The sequence below is a fragment of the Manis pentadactyla genome, chromosome 4 (assembly GCF_030020395.1).
Source record: "Manis pentadactyla isolate mManPen7 chromosome 4, mManPen7.hap1, whole genome shotgun sequence".
Classification (NCBI taxonomy): Eukaryota; Metazoa; Chordata; class Mammalia; order Pholidota; family Manidae; genus Manis; species Manis pentadactyla.
Genome location: NC_080022.1, coordinates 35,650,766 through 35,666,591, shown reverse-complemented (window position 1 = coordinate 35,666,591; position 15,826 = coordinate 35,650,766). Strand labels below are relative to the sequence as shown.

Sequence of the window (15,826 nt, the reverse complement as noted above, 5' to 3'; positions counted from 1 at the left end):
ACTGAATCAAAAGAGAGATGCCAGAAACAGACTCAAATGCTATCCTTGATAGGGAAGATAGGAGGGCAGGACTAATAGCTGGTGTGGATGACTACAGATGGATCCCAAACTACGCCCATCCTTTGTGGAGATCGGGAAGACCCTGGAGGAAATTCTAAGTCACCTACAGGAGGAAGAGCTGGAGAGGGACAAGAAGCTGCAGCCCACAACCAAGGGTAAGAGATTAGACCAGAGGGTCCAACCTGTCCCCAAGGGAGGGAATTAGGATGTGGGCCTCCACCACCAGGGCTCTGATCTCAGGATCCCATGTCTAGAAGGCAGACAGGCAGGAGATGATGGAAAATGTACTGGACTCTAGGAGGTGTGACTTGGCCTACTGCCTCCTTTTGAGTCTGTTTTTTCTCATTGGCGAAATGGGAGCAACAGTACCTCCTTTGCTTTCCTGAGTGAAAACACATTGTGGTACAAAGTATCACTTCTATTTGTTATGACCAAGTGGAAGTAATAACCCTAACTTGACTCATTATCCAGGACTCTTGGAGAAAGGACCTGGGGTGAAGCGACTGAGCTCACTGGATGACAAGATCCCTCCCAAGTCCCCACGCCCAAGACGTACTATCTGGCTGTCTCGAAGCCAGTCAGACATTTTCTCCTGTAAGCCTCCACGTACAGTGAATGTCTTAGACCCCTACTACAGGCCACAGCAAAGTGGTGCTGTGCGCACCCCCAAGGTCAACCCTTTCAGTGCTCGCCAGGACCTCAAAGGTGGCAAGATCAAGTTCTTTGACCTGCCCAGCAAGTCTGTCATCTCCCTGGTATTTGACCTGGATGCACCAGGGCCCGGAACTATGCCCATGGCTGATTGGCAGGAGCCCCTGGCCCCACTTCCTCGCCGGTGGCGTTCTTTGCCTGGTTCACCAGAGTTCTTGCATCAAGAGGCCTGTCCATTTGTGGGCCAAGAATCACTATCTGATGGGCCCCCACCACGCCTCAGTAGTCTCAAGTACAGAGTAAGAGAGATCCCACCCTTCCAAACATCTGCCCTATCAGCTGCTCTAGCCCAGGAGGCCATGGACTGCTCCAGTTCCCAGGAAGAGAACGGTTTTGGGCCAAGGCCCCAGGGGTCCAGTCAATGCCTTGCAAGTGCCTCAGAGGAGATGGAGGTAGAAGAAGAAAGGCTGAGAGGCTTGGCTTCATTCCCCTTCTCTGTCTCAGGCACAGGCCCGAAAACCCAGGGAGAGCAGGATGGGTGAAGAGGTTAGTCCCTACCTTACCTTGGGGATGGACCTTCAGCTGAAGCCACAGGGCCCCCCTGGTGCACAGCCTTGACTCTTTAGGGACCCACAGAGCAGGGAGACTAGGCCAAGTCAGGCTTAGCTTTGGGGCTCCCAGTGCCGACTGGCTTTGTATAAGAGGGGAGGCAGCAGTGAGAGGCCTTCCTAGTTACGGCCAACAGCTGATACCAAGCCTCTGAAATCTAGCAAGGAGCTCTGGCTCCCACCTGACCCCCCAGTGCACTTCCCGACAGGACCAGAGGACTCCTAATGCTACTTTGAGCTGGTAGGCAGCTAATACCCCAGGTGTATCTCTTGCCCTTCCCTGGGGCATATAAGCTACTGGATAGAACTTGGAGCTGACCAGGTAGCCATGGCTATTTCTCAGACCTGAAGACTGGGCGCTTCTTGCCAGTATGTCTAAGACACTTGAATAATTGCTGTTTGCACTTACTGCACGGTCAGACCACATCACTACATTTCTATGCAAGGGAGGGCAAGGCTGTGTGGTGGTCAAGGCTCTTAGCTAACCTATTCAAAGATCTTTAGCAGTTGATTAATCTATTTTCGTATTTATGAAGGAGTCTTAGTGTTCTGCCCTATAAGACTTTCAACCTTGTGGTTGGGAGTGGGGCTGGTTTTGTAGCCCCTAGGGCCTGCTCTATGTATTTGTCAACACACGATTGGTTAAATGGTTTGTTTATACATGCACTGATTTTCTTCCCTTCCTGCTATGGCTGGAGCTATGGGAACTGTCTGTCCTTACAGAGTCGCAATAAGAAATAACCAAAGATGAAGCTTGTCAAGTATTTTCATAACTTGTCTCTGTTGATTTTTTTGGTACAACTTTCCCAAGACACTTTCAGTTTTAAAAATAAATAAAGTTGGTGTTACAGGTGCTGGTCAGCCTTCTTACTTGTACCCTTATTTCTTGGTCTCTGGGGTAAAGGAGAAGGTCAAGGAGTGATACAGCTGTACATCTGCCAGGACATCCTCCCCATCATCCCCAACTCTGTAGAAGTCGGCAGTAGGATATTCACAGGCTAGAGGGACCCAGACCCCTCTGTTCCACCCTCAGCTTCTCTTCCTGGGTCCAAGTGCTAGGTAGAAGTTGGGTCAGCTGCTGCCCCAAGCCAGCTTCATCTTCTGGTTGTGGGCTTTGGAGGAACGGGAGAACTGGCTCTTGGCCACTGTGAGGGGTACAGCTTTGCCACTTAGGTATACCTTGTTGTGGCAGTCAGGCAGCCAGGGTCCAGGGCCACAGGGCTGGGTTCCTTGATTCACTCCCACATAGGCCATCACATAACCTGTCATAAAGGCATCAAAACCAGCCCGATGCAACCCATCCCCAGGCACTGGGTTAGGACTCGCTTGCTTCTCTGGTGCTTCTGAGGAAGCCATGTCAGCTGTTTCAGGCCTTGTTGCTTTAAGCCCCATCTCCAAGTCGTTTTTATGACTTTGTTGAAAACCAGGCTGGTTCCTAATCTCATCCTTAGCCACCTCCTGTTCAGTTTCCTCAGGCTTGAGGCCATCCCCACAGACCTGCTTCATGGGAGGACTATCCTCAGCTTCCCCAGAGGTCTGTTTCCGAGGCAGGCCCAGCAAAGCCCTCCGCCGTTTTTCCCTACGTCGTCGCCGTCGCCGCTTGTCCTCTACCACAGCCTCATCAGTGTCAATGATAAGGTCAATGTCATGGGACCGAGGACACTGTGGTCCCAGGGGGCACCAGCCATAGGCCTAGAGGTAGGAAAGAGGCTTAGAGAAGGGTTCCAGGCACCAGAATTTGCCCTTCCCCAAGAAGTGGGCAGGTGCTCTCACCGAGAAGTTGTCACAGACACTGGAGGAATGAGGATGGTGGGTTGTAGGGGGCATGCAGCAGCGGTAGTCAATATGGGCCCTCATGCTGAAAGGGTAGCTGCAGAACTCCAGGGTCACATGTGGGTTGCCAGCTGCCCGCTGCTTCACATTTTCCCGCTCACTGCAACAGTGCAAGAGGTACTGGTCTACTAGCTTATAGGCTCCTTAAGAACAGGGATTTCTGTTTTGTTTTGTTCACTGCTGAATCTTCACCACCTAAAAGAGCACCTAGCACATGGTAGGCGCTCAATAAATATCTTAAGTAAATGAAATAGGCTTACACCAGGCCCCACCCCTTTACCTCAACCAGTCCCTCACCATTTCCGGAAGGCATATTCCAAGTAGGACGCCATGAAGCGGGCATGAAACTCAGCAGCATATTTGGTGTCATAAATGCCAGCTGGGAACATTTCACACAGGTCAGCAGTGAAGGTTCCCAAGTTCTCAGGCAGATGCGCATAGAAGTTCTGGTACAAGAACACCAAATCTATAAGCCCATTATGTAGTACCAGGGGCCGGCGGGCCCGGATTAGCTCCAGGAACAGTGTCCTCACTGACTGACTCTGGCTCTCATCACCCTGGGTGGAAAGAAAGGGGTGACTGGGAAGGACAGTCCCAGAGGAAGCCCCTTTTACAGGACACTTATCCCAGGCTCCCCTACCTGGAAATTCTCCTGCCCTCCTTATCCCAGTGCTATTCATCCTTGTATCACGCCTATTTCCCCAGCTCTATCACTAGCGATTCCCCATATTCCCTAAGAAGCAAATCCTTCCTGTGCACCCAGCCTAGGGTAGGAAGAAGTGAAGTGACAGAAGGGGAAGTCTCAAGGCTGGAGACCTACCTTGTCATTTCCCTTGTGGTAGGGGATGCCCTGGGCGTACTGTCGGTTGAAGTTGAAGCCATGCTGTACTAGGAACTGCACAGACTTAGGTTCTATGACATATTCTTCCATGCATAGCAGGGTCAGATTGAACACCTGGGCCAGGTATGAGTGTTCACCCTGGGAAAGAAAGGGTTGGCTACATCAATACTTGGGAGAAAAAAACTTCACACTTCATGTTCCGCAGGATCTCAACCCTCTTCCCCCTAGCCACAGACCTGGGATGGGGTTGAGATCAGCCCATACCTTGTCTGACTGCTGCTTGAAGCAGGCGAGGCCCAGGGAGAGTATAGAACGGGTCCTGGCGGCATGACACACGGCCTTGTAACGTTCCTCGATGCACCTTGGGATTGGGGGTGGGGGTGGGGGTGGCTGTGGCTGGGTGTTAGCTTTATGAAGGACCCAAACTACCCAGGACTGTGACCTCTGCTCCAGGGTTGAGGTCTGCCCCTCCTGCCAAGGCTGAGACTAACAAGATGAGGGCTTTTACTTACTGGTTCAGCAAACTCTTCCTGTCCCCAAGCCCACTCAGTTCCTATGCATGGGTAAAGGGAGAGAGAGTTATGTCAGGTCCCCAGCACCAGCCTTTTCACAACAACCTGCCCTCCCCATTCCCTAACCCTCACCGTGTCCACAGCCACGAAGCTAGCTGTCTTTATGGCCAGCAGGAGGGATGGCCACATCTCCTTGAAGTTGTCACTTTGCACATCCACCACAGGAACTTGGACTACCAGCTCCTCCCCAGGTTTTGTGCTTTTTCTGACGCCACCTGGGGGTAAGGAGGGCAATGCATAGTAATGCTCAGGCAAGGACTAGGGAAACATGCAAAACTAAACCACAGCTGCCAGCAGGGAGATGGGGAGCAGTTTCCATTAAGGCAAAAAATGGTAGCTTTCTCCTCCAGCCTTTTATCACACATGCTCTGGGCACAGTTGGGAGTGATCAGTGCCTGAATTTGGAGAGACAAAAAGTCTGGGTCTTCCAGTGACTTAAGTGAGACTTTGGGAAAATTACTTCTCCTTCAGCATCACAATGCATGGAAGACGAAGTTTAGCCTGGATCTGTGAGGTTCCTATTTCCTACAGGAAATATTTTGCAGGGCTTGAGTTAAGCTCCTTTGATATCCCACAAGGCCCTCTACCACTGTTCCCATGGTGCACAGGCGGTAACAGCCATCATGCTCCAGAGCCTGATAAATAATGTAGCACACCAGAGCGCTCCAATACTTCCCGCTTCCTTTGGACCACAACTCCCAACCAGCTTCACATAACAGAGCCCAGGAGCTCCAGACTACACCTCCCTTAATGCCCCCACCTGTCCTGGCTACGCTCCCAGTACTCAGGCTCTTGCAGCCCGCGCGGCGGTGCACCACGGGACTTGGAGTCTCCTCGTGGCTGTTTCCAAAGGAAGGAGCTACTCGTCTGAAACTTGAAGTCGGTTTCTAGAATTAGGAACCCAAGGCCTCCCCCTCCCCTGGGGCACACAGACTCTTAGGGTGGCCCCTGGGGAGCCACTCACCGTCAGAGACCGCTGGAGCCGAGGCCGCGCCATCGTCACCGTCGGCGGCCATGACACCACACGTCCCTCGCCTGAGTAGCAGTGGGTACGCTCCGACTTCCGCTTCGTCTCTCCGCGCGACTCCTGCAGTGGGGAATGGGGCGGAGCCTCGTTCCGTGAGTCACCGACGGGTCGGACTTCCGTTTGGACCTCCCGGGATTGGCGGGAGGGGCGCCTCTTGTGCATCGGTTGCCGGGCCCTGGAGATCGCGCGGAAGGTAATGCCTTCTTCGCGTACACCGGGCGGGCTTGGGCCGCTGTTTTACGCCGTTTTCGTCCACACGGCCCTGGGGTGGGGGACCCCCAAGGGAGTGGCGCTACCTGAGTAAAGCTTACAGCATGCATCGGAGTTAGGCAAAGGCAGGAATATGCAGGGCTAGAAGGCTAATCTGGGAGTGAGCAAGTTCCCTGGAAGGATGGAGAGGTGGCTTTCCGGAAGTGAAAGCGGGGAAGGGGACGCGAGACGAGTCGGCCGAGGGTTAGACTGACCAGTCGACTACTAGCAGGGAAGCTTTTGAAACGTGCAAGCAAGTAATAATAAATACTTGAATTAAGGCTTCAGCAGTAGGAACAGGGAGGAAGGGTCAGACTGTAAGCAATTAGGTGTAGCTGATTTAGAAGGTGATTGGACCTGACTCCTGATACCGTGGGAGGGATGTCCTTACCGGAGACCTGTCTCATCTTCTTGGCCCACCGAGCCCTCTCAGCCCTTTCTTCTTGGTTATTGTTTCTAGTTCTTCACCCTTTCTCTCGTTATTGAGTCCTTCTCATTATTATTCAGAATTATTTGGATTTTTTTCCCATTACCATCCTTCATCCCATTAAATAATTTAACAAGTATTTATTGTGTTCAGTTTACCTGGCACCGAGCTCAGGTCTGGGGACTCAACAGTCAACAAGAGACCCAGAACTTGCTCTCATGGAGTTTACAGTCAACTGGGGGAAGTGGACACTGATAAAAAAACCACAAATAAATGTGACATTACAATTGGCAGAGCAATAATGGAAAAGTACACAAGGGTAGGGTGGGGGTGGAGGCTTGATTTAGACATTTAAGACCTGAATAATTAGTAGATGTGGGTAAAGCATAGAAGAGCTGTCCAAGCAGAGGAAATGGATTGGGTAAGGCCTCAGGGTGGACAGACACTTGGGAGACTGAAGCAACTATTTGAGGCAAACATGGCTGGGCCTAGTGAGCAAAGGGATGAAGCAGGTGAGGGCCTGGAGGAGTCTACAGTGCTGTGTTTAGAGGATTGGCTTCTACTCTGAGAGCAATGGGTGTGACGCCAAAGTCCTCCAGCAGCCAACAAGAGGACTTTGTGATCCTATTCCATTTTTTACCTCTCTGGCCTCATCTACTACTCACTCCTTCCTCATTCCATTCTAACCACACTGGCTTTCTTAATTGTTCTACAAACACACCAGGCACCCTCTGTAGGGCCTTTGCATTAGCTCCTTCTCATGATAGCTTTCCCACAGATACACATGTGGCTAACTCCTTCAACTGCTTTAAGTCATTGGTCAAATATCACTTTAATAAGGCCCACCTTGACCGTGTTCTTGAAAATTGCAATGTTCTACAACCCTTATTCATCCCCTTCACCGGCTCTACTTTTCCTCTTTATGCTAGTATTTATCACCTAACATCCTATATAATTTACTTAGTATGTGTGTTGTTTCTTGGCTGCCCCCATTAGAATACAAGCCCCCTGAGGGCAGGAAACTTTGATGTTTTATTTAGTGAAGTATTTCAAGTACCTAAAACCGCTTGACACATATACAGCACTCCATAAATACTTGTTCAGCGAATTAATGGGAGCCACTGAAGGTTTTAAGTAGGAAAGTGACATGATCATATCTTAAAAGATTGCTTTACTCTTTGGAGAATGGATTGTAGAATGAATTATGGAAGTGAGTTTGGTAAAGGAAGTTTGGCTATGAAGGGGAGGAGAGTGGGTTTTGTGGAAGGGATTGGAGAAGCGGGACCCTGAGCTTAGACAATACAGGAGGAGGGACCCTTCCTTCATATAATGGGAAGGAAGAGGAGAATGTAGATAATGCAGAGTGCAGTAAGTTTGTACATTTATTTTTTTCTCTGAAGGAGGAAGCAAGTTCTTTTGATGTAAAGGAAGAGATGAAGTCAAAAGTTTGAGGAAAGAATTTGAACCCGAGGCTCAGCAGGGACCACAGCATAACAGAGCACAAGAGTGCAGGCTCTGGAGGCAGGCCTTTTGTGTATGAGTGAACAAGATGCTTAATTCTGCTTCAGTTTCCTTATTAATACTAGAACATACCTCCTGGAGTCATCAGGAGATTGAGGGAGAAATGTGGAAAATAACTTAGCATAGGGTCTGGCATATGGTAGGCACTCACTCACTGTTAGCTGCTCTTAGCTGATAGAGAAAAGGCAGCCAGAAGAACAGTAAGGGAGCAGTGAGGACCAACCACATGCCTTTTCTCATTAGTAAAGGCCAGCAGCTGTGATTTCCCAGATCAGGAAAAGATTAGGAATAAAAATAGCTCATCTCTCTTACCCCTGTGACTTGCCTTCTGCTCTCAGGCAAATCTTTTCCCCTCTCTGATCCTTGGTTTCTCCTTTCTATAGGATGAAGGTTGGGATAGATGACTGTTAAAGGCTGAATCAATATAAAAATGCTTTATCTTCAAGCAGATAAGCCTCCTACCATGCCCATGCTCCTAGATACACCTAAGACTCTTGTCCACATACACAGTCCCAGTAACCATTAGGGATAGATACACAGGCGCTCCCACACAGGAGGCTTTGGGCCTTGACCTAGCCCAGCTTTGTCCTCTTATTTTGTGTATGTCTCTATGACTGTACTAGTGCTGCTCCCTCTCAGGCCACTGGGAGAAGCTCAGCTTTAATAGTCGTATCTCAGTGCCATAGCTGGCCAGGAACAAACCCCTGAGCATCCGGAGAGTGCTAGATAGTCTGTGTGACTGGTTAGGGAGAAACGTGGCAAAACCCCTTCAGGGCCCCAAGATTCAGCCTCTTTGTGATTGACTGTTTTGGCTGGGCCTTTCTATTCTAGGCCATCATGAAGAAGCCACGAGCAGCTATGAGAAGTTGTTGCAGGAAGCAGGCATCCAGCAAGGAGGGAAGGAAGAAGCATGCACCCAGCAGCAGCCAGGCCAAGCCTTCTGCCCCTGATGGTGAGGAGCTTGGTCCTAGTCAAAGATTCAGGGGCTGGTTTCACTGGCCACAAAGGGAGGAGATTCAGGCTGGGAAGGGAGCCTGGTATGTGTTAAGGCATTAAGGGACTAAGAATCAAATTGATTTTGCTGTAAGACTTTGTGGTAATTGCTCTGAGTGGCTGCTTTGTTACCAGCAACATGGAACAGTCGTCTGTGTGCTACCCTTACGTGGTTTTCATGGGGCCAAATGAGTTTGTCGGCCTGAATGTGTTTTGTAAACAGGAAAGCCCTGAACAGGTATACATCATGCTTGGCTGAAACTGTTGGGTTTTCATTATGACCTACAGCCAGTAGAGCTGACAGTACCACCCTGGGGAATTAAGGACAGAAACTTGACTAAGGCTCCATACAGCTAAAGAACTCTGGTCTTACTCCAGGTCCATTGCTTAAGGGGCTGGTGGTGGGGAGAACCCTAAGTGGGAGCAATGAGGCTGCAGTGCCCTGGGTCCCTGGTGCACACAGCCTATATAGGGATGATCCCTGAGTTTCCTGAGGCCCCTGCAGGCCTGGCCGGACGACCGGAGGAGGTGGTATTGCAGGCCTCTGTCTCCCTGTACCACCTATTCAGAGACACAGCTGAGGTCACAGTCTTCCGAGAGAGCCTGCTGAGTTGGTACAACCGAGAGAAGCGGGACCTACCCTGGAGAAGGCAGGTAGGCAGGCGAGGGTTGGGGATGGTGGGTAGGGGGCTGGTGCCCAGCCCCCTTCACACTAACTCCCCATGTGGAATTGCATTGGCAGGCAGAGGGTGAGGTGGACCTGGACAGGCGGGCGTATGCTGGTGAGTACATCTCCTGAGAGCAGGGCTGCTTTGCCTGGACACCCACAGGTCTAGGGGCTGTGGGTTGGGAACAGTGTAGGTCAGCAGTGCCCTCATGCCAACACCTCTCCCCCAGTGTGGGTCTCAGAGGTCATGCTGCAGCAGACCCAGGTTGCCACGGTGATCGACTATTATACCCGATGGATGCAGGTGACTTCAGGAAAGGGGAGTGTCAGGAGCCAGACCCCAGATGAGAGCCTGTCTTTTGGGATGGAGGTAAATAAGACTTTGTCCACCTCCCTCACCCTTGACCTCTTCTTCTTCCTACCTGCCTTCGGGCTGTAGAAGTGGCCAACGCTGCAGGACTTAGCCAGTGCTTCCCTGGAGGTGAGAGTTACCCTAGGGTGTAGAGGGAATGGGGATAAGTAAGGGCTGACAGCTGATCTCTCTGCCTTCTAACCCCACCCCAGGAGGTGAACCAGCTCTGGGCTGGCCTGGGCTACTACTCTCGAGGTCGGCGGCTACAGGAGGGAGCCCGGAAGGTAAGGGGGTTTCAGGGAAGATGGGGACCCCCAGGGTCTTGGGTGTCTCATGATCTTGAGCCATCCCACTCCAATCAGGTGGTAGAGGAGCTAGGGGGCCACATGCCACGTACAGCAGAGACCCTGCAGCGGCTTCTGCCTGGTGTGGGTCGGTACACAGCTGGAGCCATTGCTTCCATTGCCTTTGGGCAGGTGAGCCCACAGCCTACGCCCACTTTGTGCATGCCCACCTTTCTTCCTCCCAGACCAGGCTGACTCCCACTTTCCTCTGTGCCAGGTAACCGGTATAGTGGATGGGAATGTAGTACGGGTGCTGTGCCGTGTCCGAGCCATTGGTGCTGATCCCAGTAGCACCCTTGTCTCTCAGCAGCTCTGGTAGGATGTTGGGGTAATGGGGGACATTGGGAAGGGTGTCTCCAAAGGGTCTTTGGCTCACAGCAGTGTTCCCTTGTAGGAGCCTAGCCCAAAAGCTAGTAGACCCAGCCCAGCCAGGGGACTTTAACCAAGCAGCCATGGAACTGGGGGCCACAGTGTGCACCCCGCAGCACCCACTCTGCAGCCAGTGCCCTGTGCAGAGCTTGTGCCGGGCACGCCAGAGGGTGAGCCATCTCAGGAGGGGTAATTAGGGTCCTAAGAGCAACCCCTACCCTGTGACATCCTTCCCTGTGCTTCTCAGGTAGAGCGGGAACAGCTCTTGGCCTCCCAGAGTCTACCAGCCAGTCCTGATATGGAGGAGTGTGGTGAGTGTGGCCAGTCCCAGTCCCGTCCCAGTTCTTTGCACTGTCAAGGAGCTGCCTGTGGAAGCCTCATTCTAGTTCATTCTACAACCTGAGTAAGATTCTGCAGAGCTAGGCCAAGGCCTGCTCTCTGCCCACCTGCCCTGAGTAGGGTTTGGGGATTTCTGTTCTCAGCTCCCAACACTGGACAGTGCCAGCTGTGTGCACCTCCCACAGAACCCTGGGACCTAACCCTGGGTGTGGCCAATTTTCCCAAAAAAGTCAGCCGCAGACCCCCTAGGGAGGAGTGCTCTGCCACCTGTGTTTTGGAACAGCTGGGAGCCCATGGGGGTGCCCGAATTCTGCTGGTACAGAGGCCTAATTCAGGTACCCGGATCTTGGGAGTGGAGGGTGGTGGCATGAGCAGTGAGGAAGAAATGGGGGAGTGAGCAGCTGAGGCCTAAGCCACACCTGGCTGCCCTCCTGCCCAGGTCTGCTGGCAGGACTGTGGGAGTTCCCCTCTGTGGCCGTGGAGCCCTCAGGGCAGTGCCAACGCAAGGCCCTGCTGCAGGAACTACAGAGCTGGGCTGGGCCCGTCCCAGCCACCCGTCTTCGGCACCTAGGGCAGGTGAGTGAGAGCAGTGGAGGGTCCAGGAATGATGGTTGTTGAGGCTACATCCGCAGGCCTGTTTCAGCCCCTCGGCCCTCCCCCCAGGTCATCCATACTTTCTCTCACATCAAGCTGACATACCAAGTGTTTGGCCTGGCCCTGGAAGGGCAGACCCCGGTGACCATCACACCACCTGGTGCTCGCTGGCTGACTCGGGAGGAGTTTCGCACCGCAGCTGTCTCCACCGCCATGAAAAAGGCACTACTTTCATTGTCCTCATTAGCCTTTTGTGTTTCCTACATGTTCTGTGTGAACCTCTTACTATAAAAGCAGAAAAACAAGATACTTCCAATAAAAGTGCTGGGGCATGAAGTTGAGGACAGAACACAGGGGTCTGGCTCTTTGCGGGAAGATGTCAGCCCTATACTCTTACCCTTTCTCCTTGGCTAGGTGTTCCAAGTGTATGAGGGCCAACAGCCAGGGAACTGCAAGGTGAGTCTCTTGGTCCTTACCCAGCCATCTCTCCCCAGGCTAAATCTATGGGTTTTCAGTAACTTAAATGACTCACTTTTGGGTGAACACTGTCCACTCCAGGCTTCACTGAAGGAGACACATAGTCCTTGACCTGGAGACCTTACAGTGTGGCATCTAGGGTAGAGAGGGGACAAGAGTGAATGATGGTGACAGTAGCATCACAGGTGTGTGACATGTCCCATTAGGTTTTGTGGGATATGAGGTAGAGAGCTGTCAGTTCTCTCTTGAAGACAGAATCAGGAAAGGCTACTTGAAAGAAGTGGCTGATAATCTGGGTCCAAGAAATGAATCATTTTTTCCATATTTGGGAGGGGAATGTAAGGCTACAGGACTAAGGCTGTTCTTTCCAGGCCCATGAGGAGTGTTAGCAAAGGTGGCAAATGCAGTATGCATTGCTCAAGGAGCCATAAGCGCCTGATTTAGCTGGAATGACCAGCAGGGCCTGCCCAGGCCAGTTTGGGCCATGACCACCAGGCCACTGAAGCATTGTAGATGGAGAGATGAGTCAGACTTGTATCTTAGGAAGATTACCTGAAGCTGCCTTTCAGAGAATTGATTGAAGAGGTGTCTACTGGAGACAGGTTGGAAGATTTATAATTTCAGGCTAGAACCTCAGCTAGATCAGTAGTCACGCAAGGGCGGAAAGAGGATTCTCTGCTGCCCCCTCAGTGCCTCATTCCTTCGGCTTCTGCACAGGGTTCCAAAAGATCCCAGGTGTCCATATCGTCCAGCCGGAAAAAGCCCAGCCCAAGCCAGCAACTTCTGGATAATTTCTTTCGGCCCCTCATCTGCACTGATCCACCTAGCCTCAACAGTGTGGCCCAGTGATGCCTCTGGAAGCCCCCATCCCCTGAGAATCATGTTGTTTAATAAAGTACTTATTTTGTAGTCCATCCTCCAGCTCCCTCATTCCTCATCTCCAAGGGACTGAGAAAATGGTAAAGCCCTCTTTGGTCCTGGTTTCCATTGGCTAAGGTCCCAGCCAGCCCTGGGCAGCTGGAGGGGGCTGTTCTGTCCAAAGTGATCTGTTCTCTCCCACCCCCCAGAAGAAAGGGAGAAGGCAGCTGCAGGCAGCCCCTGCCAGTGACTGACACCCAACACCCTAGGTCCAGGTCTCTGGTCAGCTCAGACAGGAGCAGTGGTATTGTCCTAGAGCAGGTGGGTGGGCTCAGCCCTGAGCCAGTCCCTTCCCACCTGCAGTGGCTGCTCCCTAGGGAGAAGAGAAGCAGAAGGGAAGATTTGTTCTGTCTTAAATTCCTACCTCAAATACTACATAATTTACAGTGATGTATCACATGTAGTTAAACAATACGGAAAAGCAAGGGGTTAATAATCATAAAATTGAGGTGGGGTGGAAGGAAATGGGGTCAGAGAAGGACCCAAGGAGACTTCGAAAGTATTGGTATGCTCTATTTTCTAATCATGTAATTCTTTTATTATTCTTTGTATCTGACATATATATTAAGATACAGACTATGTAAGAATGACTCATAGTTAAAATCAAAATCCCACCTCTTTGGACCTCAGTGAGAGATTCAACTTCTGGCAGGTACTGATGAGATGGAAGCCACACCTGACCCTTAGGGACAAAGCCTTTCACTCCAGGCCTCTGTATGTGTTTCTGTTTCTGCAGGCCCTATGCTGGATTCCTCAGGGCTCCAGGACCCATGGCTGCCCCCACCTTAAGCCGTCTTTAAGGCTTCCTGGCCCCTGGCAGCTTGCTCCTGCACTGACTGCCATAGGGCCCGGATATTGCCCTGGCCAAAACCTGTGGCCCCCTGTCTCTGAATTAGCTCCAGGAAGAAGGTGTCCTCTGGAAAGAGTGACTTGGTGAAGACCTGAAGCAGAAACTTGCCTTTATCACCATCTAGCAGGATCCCCTGTCGGGCCAGCAGGCTAGGCTTATGCCCAGCAGCTAGGATCTGCTTTTCCTTGCCTGGCTGCTGGTAGTAGGCCTTAGGAGGAGTCAGGAGCTGGCCCCCTGCCACTGCCACCCCCTCAGTGGCTTCCATGATGTTTGGGGTGTACAGCCCCACATGCTGCAGCCCCGGCCCCCTATGCCGGGCCAGGAACTGTTCCACCTGATCATGTCCACTGGCAGCCCCAGGCAGGGATTCGGCCAGCAGGAGGGTGGGGATAGTCCTGCCTGGAGGGGTCTGCAGGGCGGTGAGCCTCAGCCCCCCATGCCCAGATTCTGCTGCCACCTCAAAGCCCAGCTCTGGATCCTCACCTGGGCTCAGTGGCAGGTGACGAAAGCCTAGACAGTCGTGGAACCAGCGCATCAGTGTAGGAGAGCTGCCAGGGGTGCAGGCCAGGGTCAGGTGGTCCACATGGCTGACCCAGCCTGGGCCTGTTGCGGAGGGCACTGGCCCGAAGCCGGGTAGGAAGGGCCCACAGGAGCTGGAGCGCTCCAGCAGCGTCAGGCTGAGGTTGCCTGCCGGCAAGCTGACCACAGCATAGATGGCAGTGCCCTGCACATCCCGCACACTAACAGGGGGCACTGGCACGCTGCAGCCCCGCGCGGCCAGCGCGCGGACGGAGGCGCCCGCATCGTCCACATCGAAGCACAGGTTGGTAGCGCTGGGCACAGCATGATGAGGGTCCAGGCCGTACAACGGGTCTCGGGGTCCCGAACCCTCGTTCACCAAAAAGACCGCGTCGCCGCTGCGCAGGGCCAGCTGCCACCAGCCGTCTGCTTCCCGCACTGCCAGGGGCTGGAAACCGTAGAGACGCTGCAGGTCCTGGGCGAGGGGCTGCCCCACGGGCACGTGGAAGGCGATGTGGCACAGACGGCGGGCGAGCGCCGCCATGGCGGTCTGGATGGGTGACCCCGGTCTGTCCTTCTCCTGGGGCCGCTCACTTGTCCTTCGGGACTCCAGGACTCTCCGTTCCAGGCTTGTCGTCGGAAGCCGGTCCAGTTTTGCTCACAGAGCGCCTTCCTCGATCTCTTTTCTGGGGAAAAGTCACAGTCCGACCTCTTGGGGAGTCGCGGTTCTCCTTACCGATCCACTCCAATCCCAAGCTGCAGAGGGACCACCGGGTCTGCGCTGCATGTAGTGAAGACCACGCGGAGTGAACAGGGCGGAGCAGGAGGGGCGGAGTCAGTGACTCCGCGGCTGGCCCCTCCCTCGCGCTCAGAACCTGTCGCCGAGAGGAGAGCGGGGACGCAGGGTCGCTCTTTCCCAGAACCTTTGGCTGGGTCTCACCCGTGGGCAATGAGCCTCCCCTCCCCGGCCTCCGGGGATCACAATAGCTGCCTTTACTCGGTGCCAGGGCCCGGGCTTTGACCCCCAACCTCAGCGCAAAGGGAATCAGCCCCAGCAGCGGAAGGAGCCTGAATTCTGCCCCCACAAACACGGAATTTCTTAGCAATGTCAGGTTTTAGCTTTAAAATTCTGGAGAATTTTGCTTTTAAGTCCTAGTGTTCCTTTAAAATTTTTAAATATATTCAAAATGTTCTGTTACAGATTTTCATTCCCTCCCCAAAATGGTCCAGAGAAATTAGTGTTACAGGAAGATAGACTATATGGCTCCTCACGTTTCCTTTCTCTCTGGCAATCTCTCAGCTGCACCTGTCTCTTCAGTCCCACTTCTCTCTCAACATCTTTTACGCCCTTGTCCCAAGCAAGATTTAGAGAAAAAAAAAAACTGGTGACTCAAGACCAGAAAGAAACAGATGTACTGGTGTCCTTTCTCCGCCTGCTGACCCTACCGGGACAAGGCCTCAAACCCTCTCCTCTCTTTGCAGCTTCCTGACTGGGTATTGGGCCAGGGGAGATTTTGTGTGTGGGGGGAAGTTTCTGGCCTTAAGACCTAGAATTGTGTGAGATCAAGTGAGATCACTGGATTTAGGAAATTCAGAGTCTTTGGACTTATGCTGG

General features: G+C 52.6%; 4 protein-coding genes across 15 annotated transcripts in view; 2 read left to right on the top strand and 2 right to left on the bottom strand.

The window, feature by feature from the left end:
* TESK2 (testis associated actin remodelling kinase 2) overlaps positions 1-2,174 on the top strand; it is a 130,451-nt gene extending 128,277 nt beyond the window's left edge. For both annotated transcript variants that reach the window (XM_036892792.2, XM_036892790.2), the window contains 2 exons: positions 98-215; positions 532-2,174. In XM_036892792.2, coding sequence (XP_036748687.2) covers positions 98-215; positions 532-1,253 — 840 coding nt within the window. In that variant the 3' untranslated portion in view covers positions 1,254-2,174. The remainder of the gene's footprint in view (positions 1-97; positions 216-531) is intronic.
* TOE1 (target of EGR1, exonuclease) lies at positions 2,074-5,763 on the bottom strand. Of its 3 annotated transcripts, none has more exons than XM_036892799.2 (8): positions 5,530-5,763; positions 4,638-4,780; positions 4,506-4,546; positions 4,258-4,312; positions 3,973-4,131; positions 3,450-3,709; positions 3,093-3,252; positions 2,074-3,011 (listed from the first exon to the last, which is right to left on the bottom strand). In XM_036892799.2, the coding sequence occupies exons 1-8, from the start codon at positions 5,579-5,581 to the stop codon at positions 2,391-2,393; spliced, it is 1,491 nt and encodes a 496-aa protein (XP_036748694.2). In that variant the 5' UTR covers positions 5,582-5,763; the 3' UTR covers positions 2,074-2,390. The 3 variants fall into 3 exon arrangements, with proteins under 3 accessions (XP_036748694.2, XP_036748695.2, XP_036748693.2); XM_036892800.2 differs by having other exon boundaries at positions 3,450-3,598; positions 4,258-4,354; positions 5,530-5,762; XM_036892798.2 differs by having other exon boundaries at positions 4,258-4,354; positions 5,530-5,760.
* On the top strand, positions 5,653-12,838 carry MUTYH (mutY DNA glycosylase). Of its 9 annotated transcripts, XM_036892794.2 has the most exons (16): positions 5,653-5,785; positions 8,621-8,741; positions 9,288-9,436; positions 9,525-9,564; positions 9,680-9,753; positions 9,889-9,930; positions 10,014-10,085; positions 10,164-10,277; positions 10,363-10,460; positions 10,540-10,684; positions 10,762-10,825; positions 10,997-11,188; positions 11,293-11,429; positions 11,517-11,669; positions 11,862-11,903; positions 12,642-12,838. In XM_036892794.2, the coding sequence occupies exons 2-16, from the start codon at positions 8,627-8,629 to the stop codon at positions 12,771-12,773; spliced, it is 1,569 nt and encodes a 522-aa protein (XP_036748689.2). In that variant the 5' UTR covers positions 5,653-5,785; positions 8,621-8,626; the 3' UTR covers positions 12,774-12,838. The 9 variants fall into 9 exon arrangements, with proteins under 9 accessions (XP_036748689.2, XP_036748690.2, XP_057356142.1 ...); XM_036892795.2 differs by lacking the exon at positions 9,680-9,753 and having other exon boundaries at positions 9,529-9,564; XM_057500159.1 differs by lacking the exons at positions 9,680-9,753; positions 9,889-9,930 and adding an exon at positions 9,754-9,819 and having other exon boundaries at positions 9,529-9,564.
* Positions 12,839-13,357: 519 nt separating this feature from the next.
* On the bottom strand, positions 13,358-15,510 carry HPDL (4-hydroxyphenylpyruvate dioxygenase like). Its single transcript, XM_036892801.2, has one exon. The coding sequence runs from the start codon at positions 14,753-14,755 to the stop codon at positions 13,628-13,630; it is 1,128 nt and encodes a 375-aa protein (XP_036748696.2). The 5' UTR covers positions 14,756-15,510; the 3' UTR covers positions 13,358-13,627.
* Between the last annotated feature and the right edge of the window lie 316 nt (positions 15,511-15,826).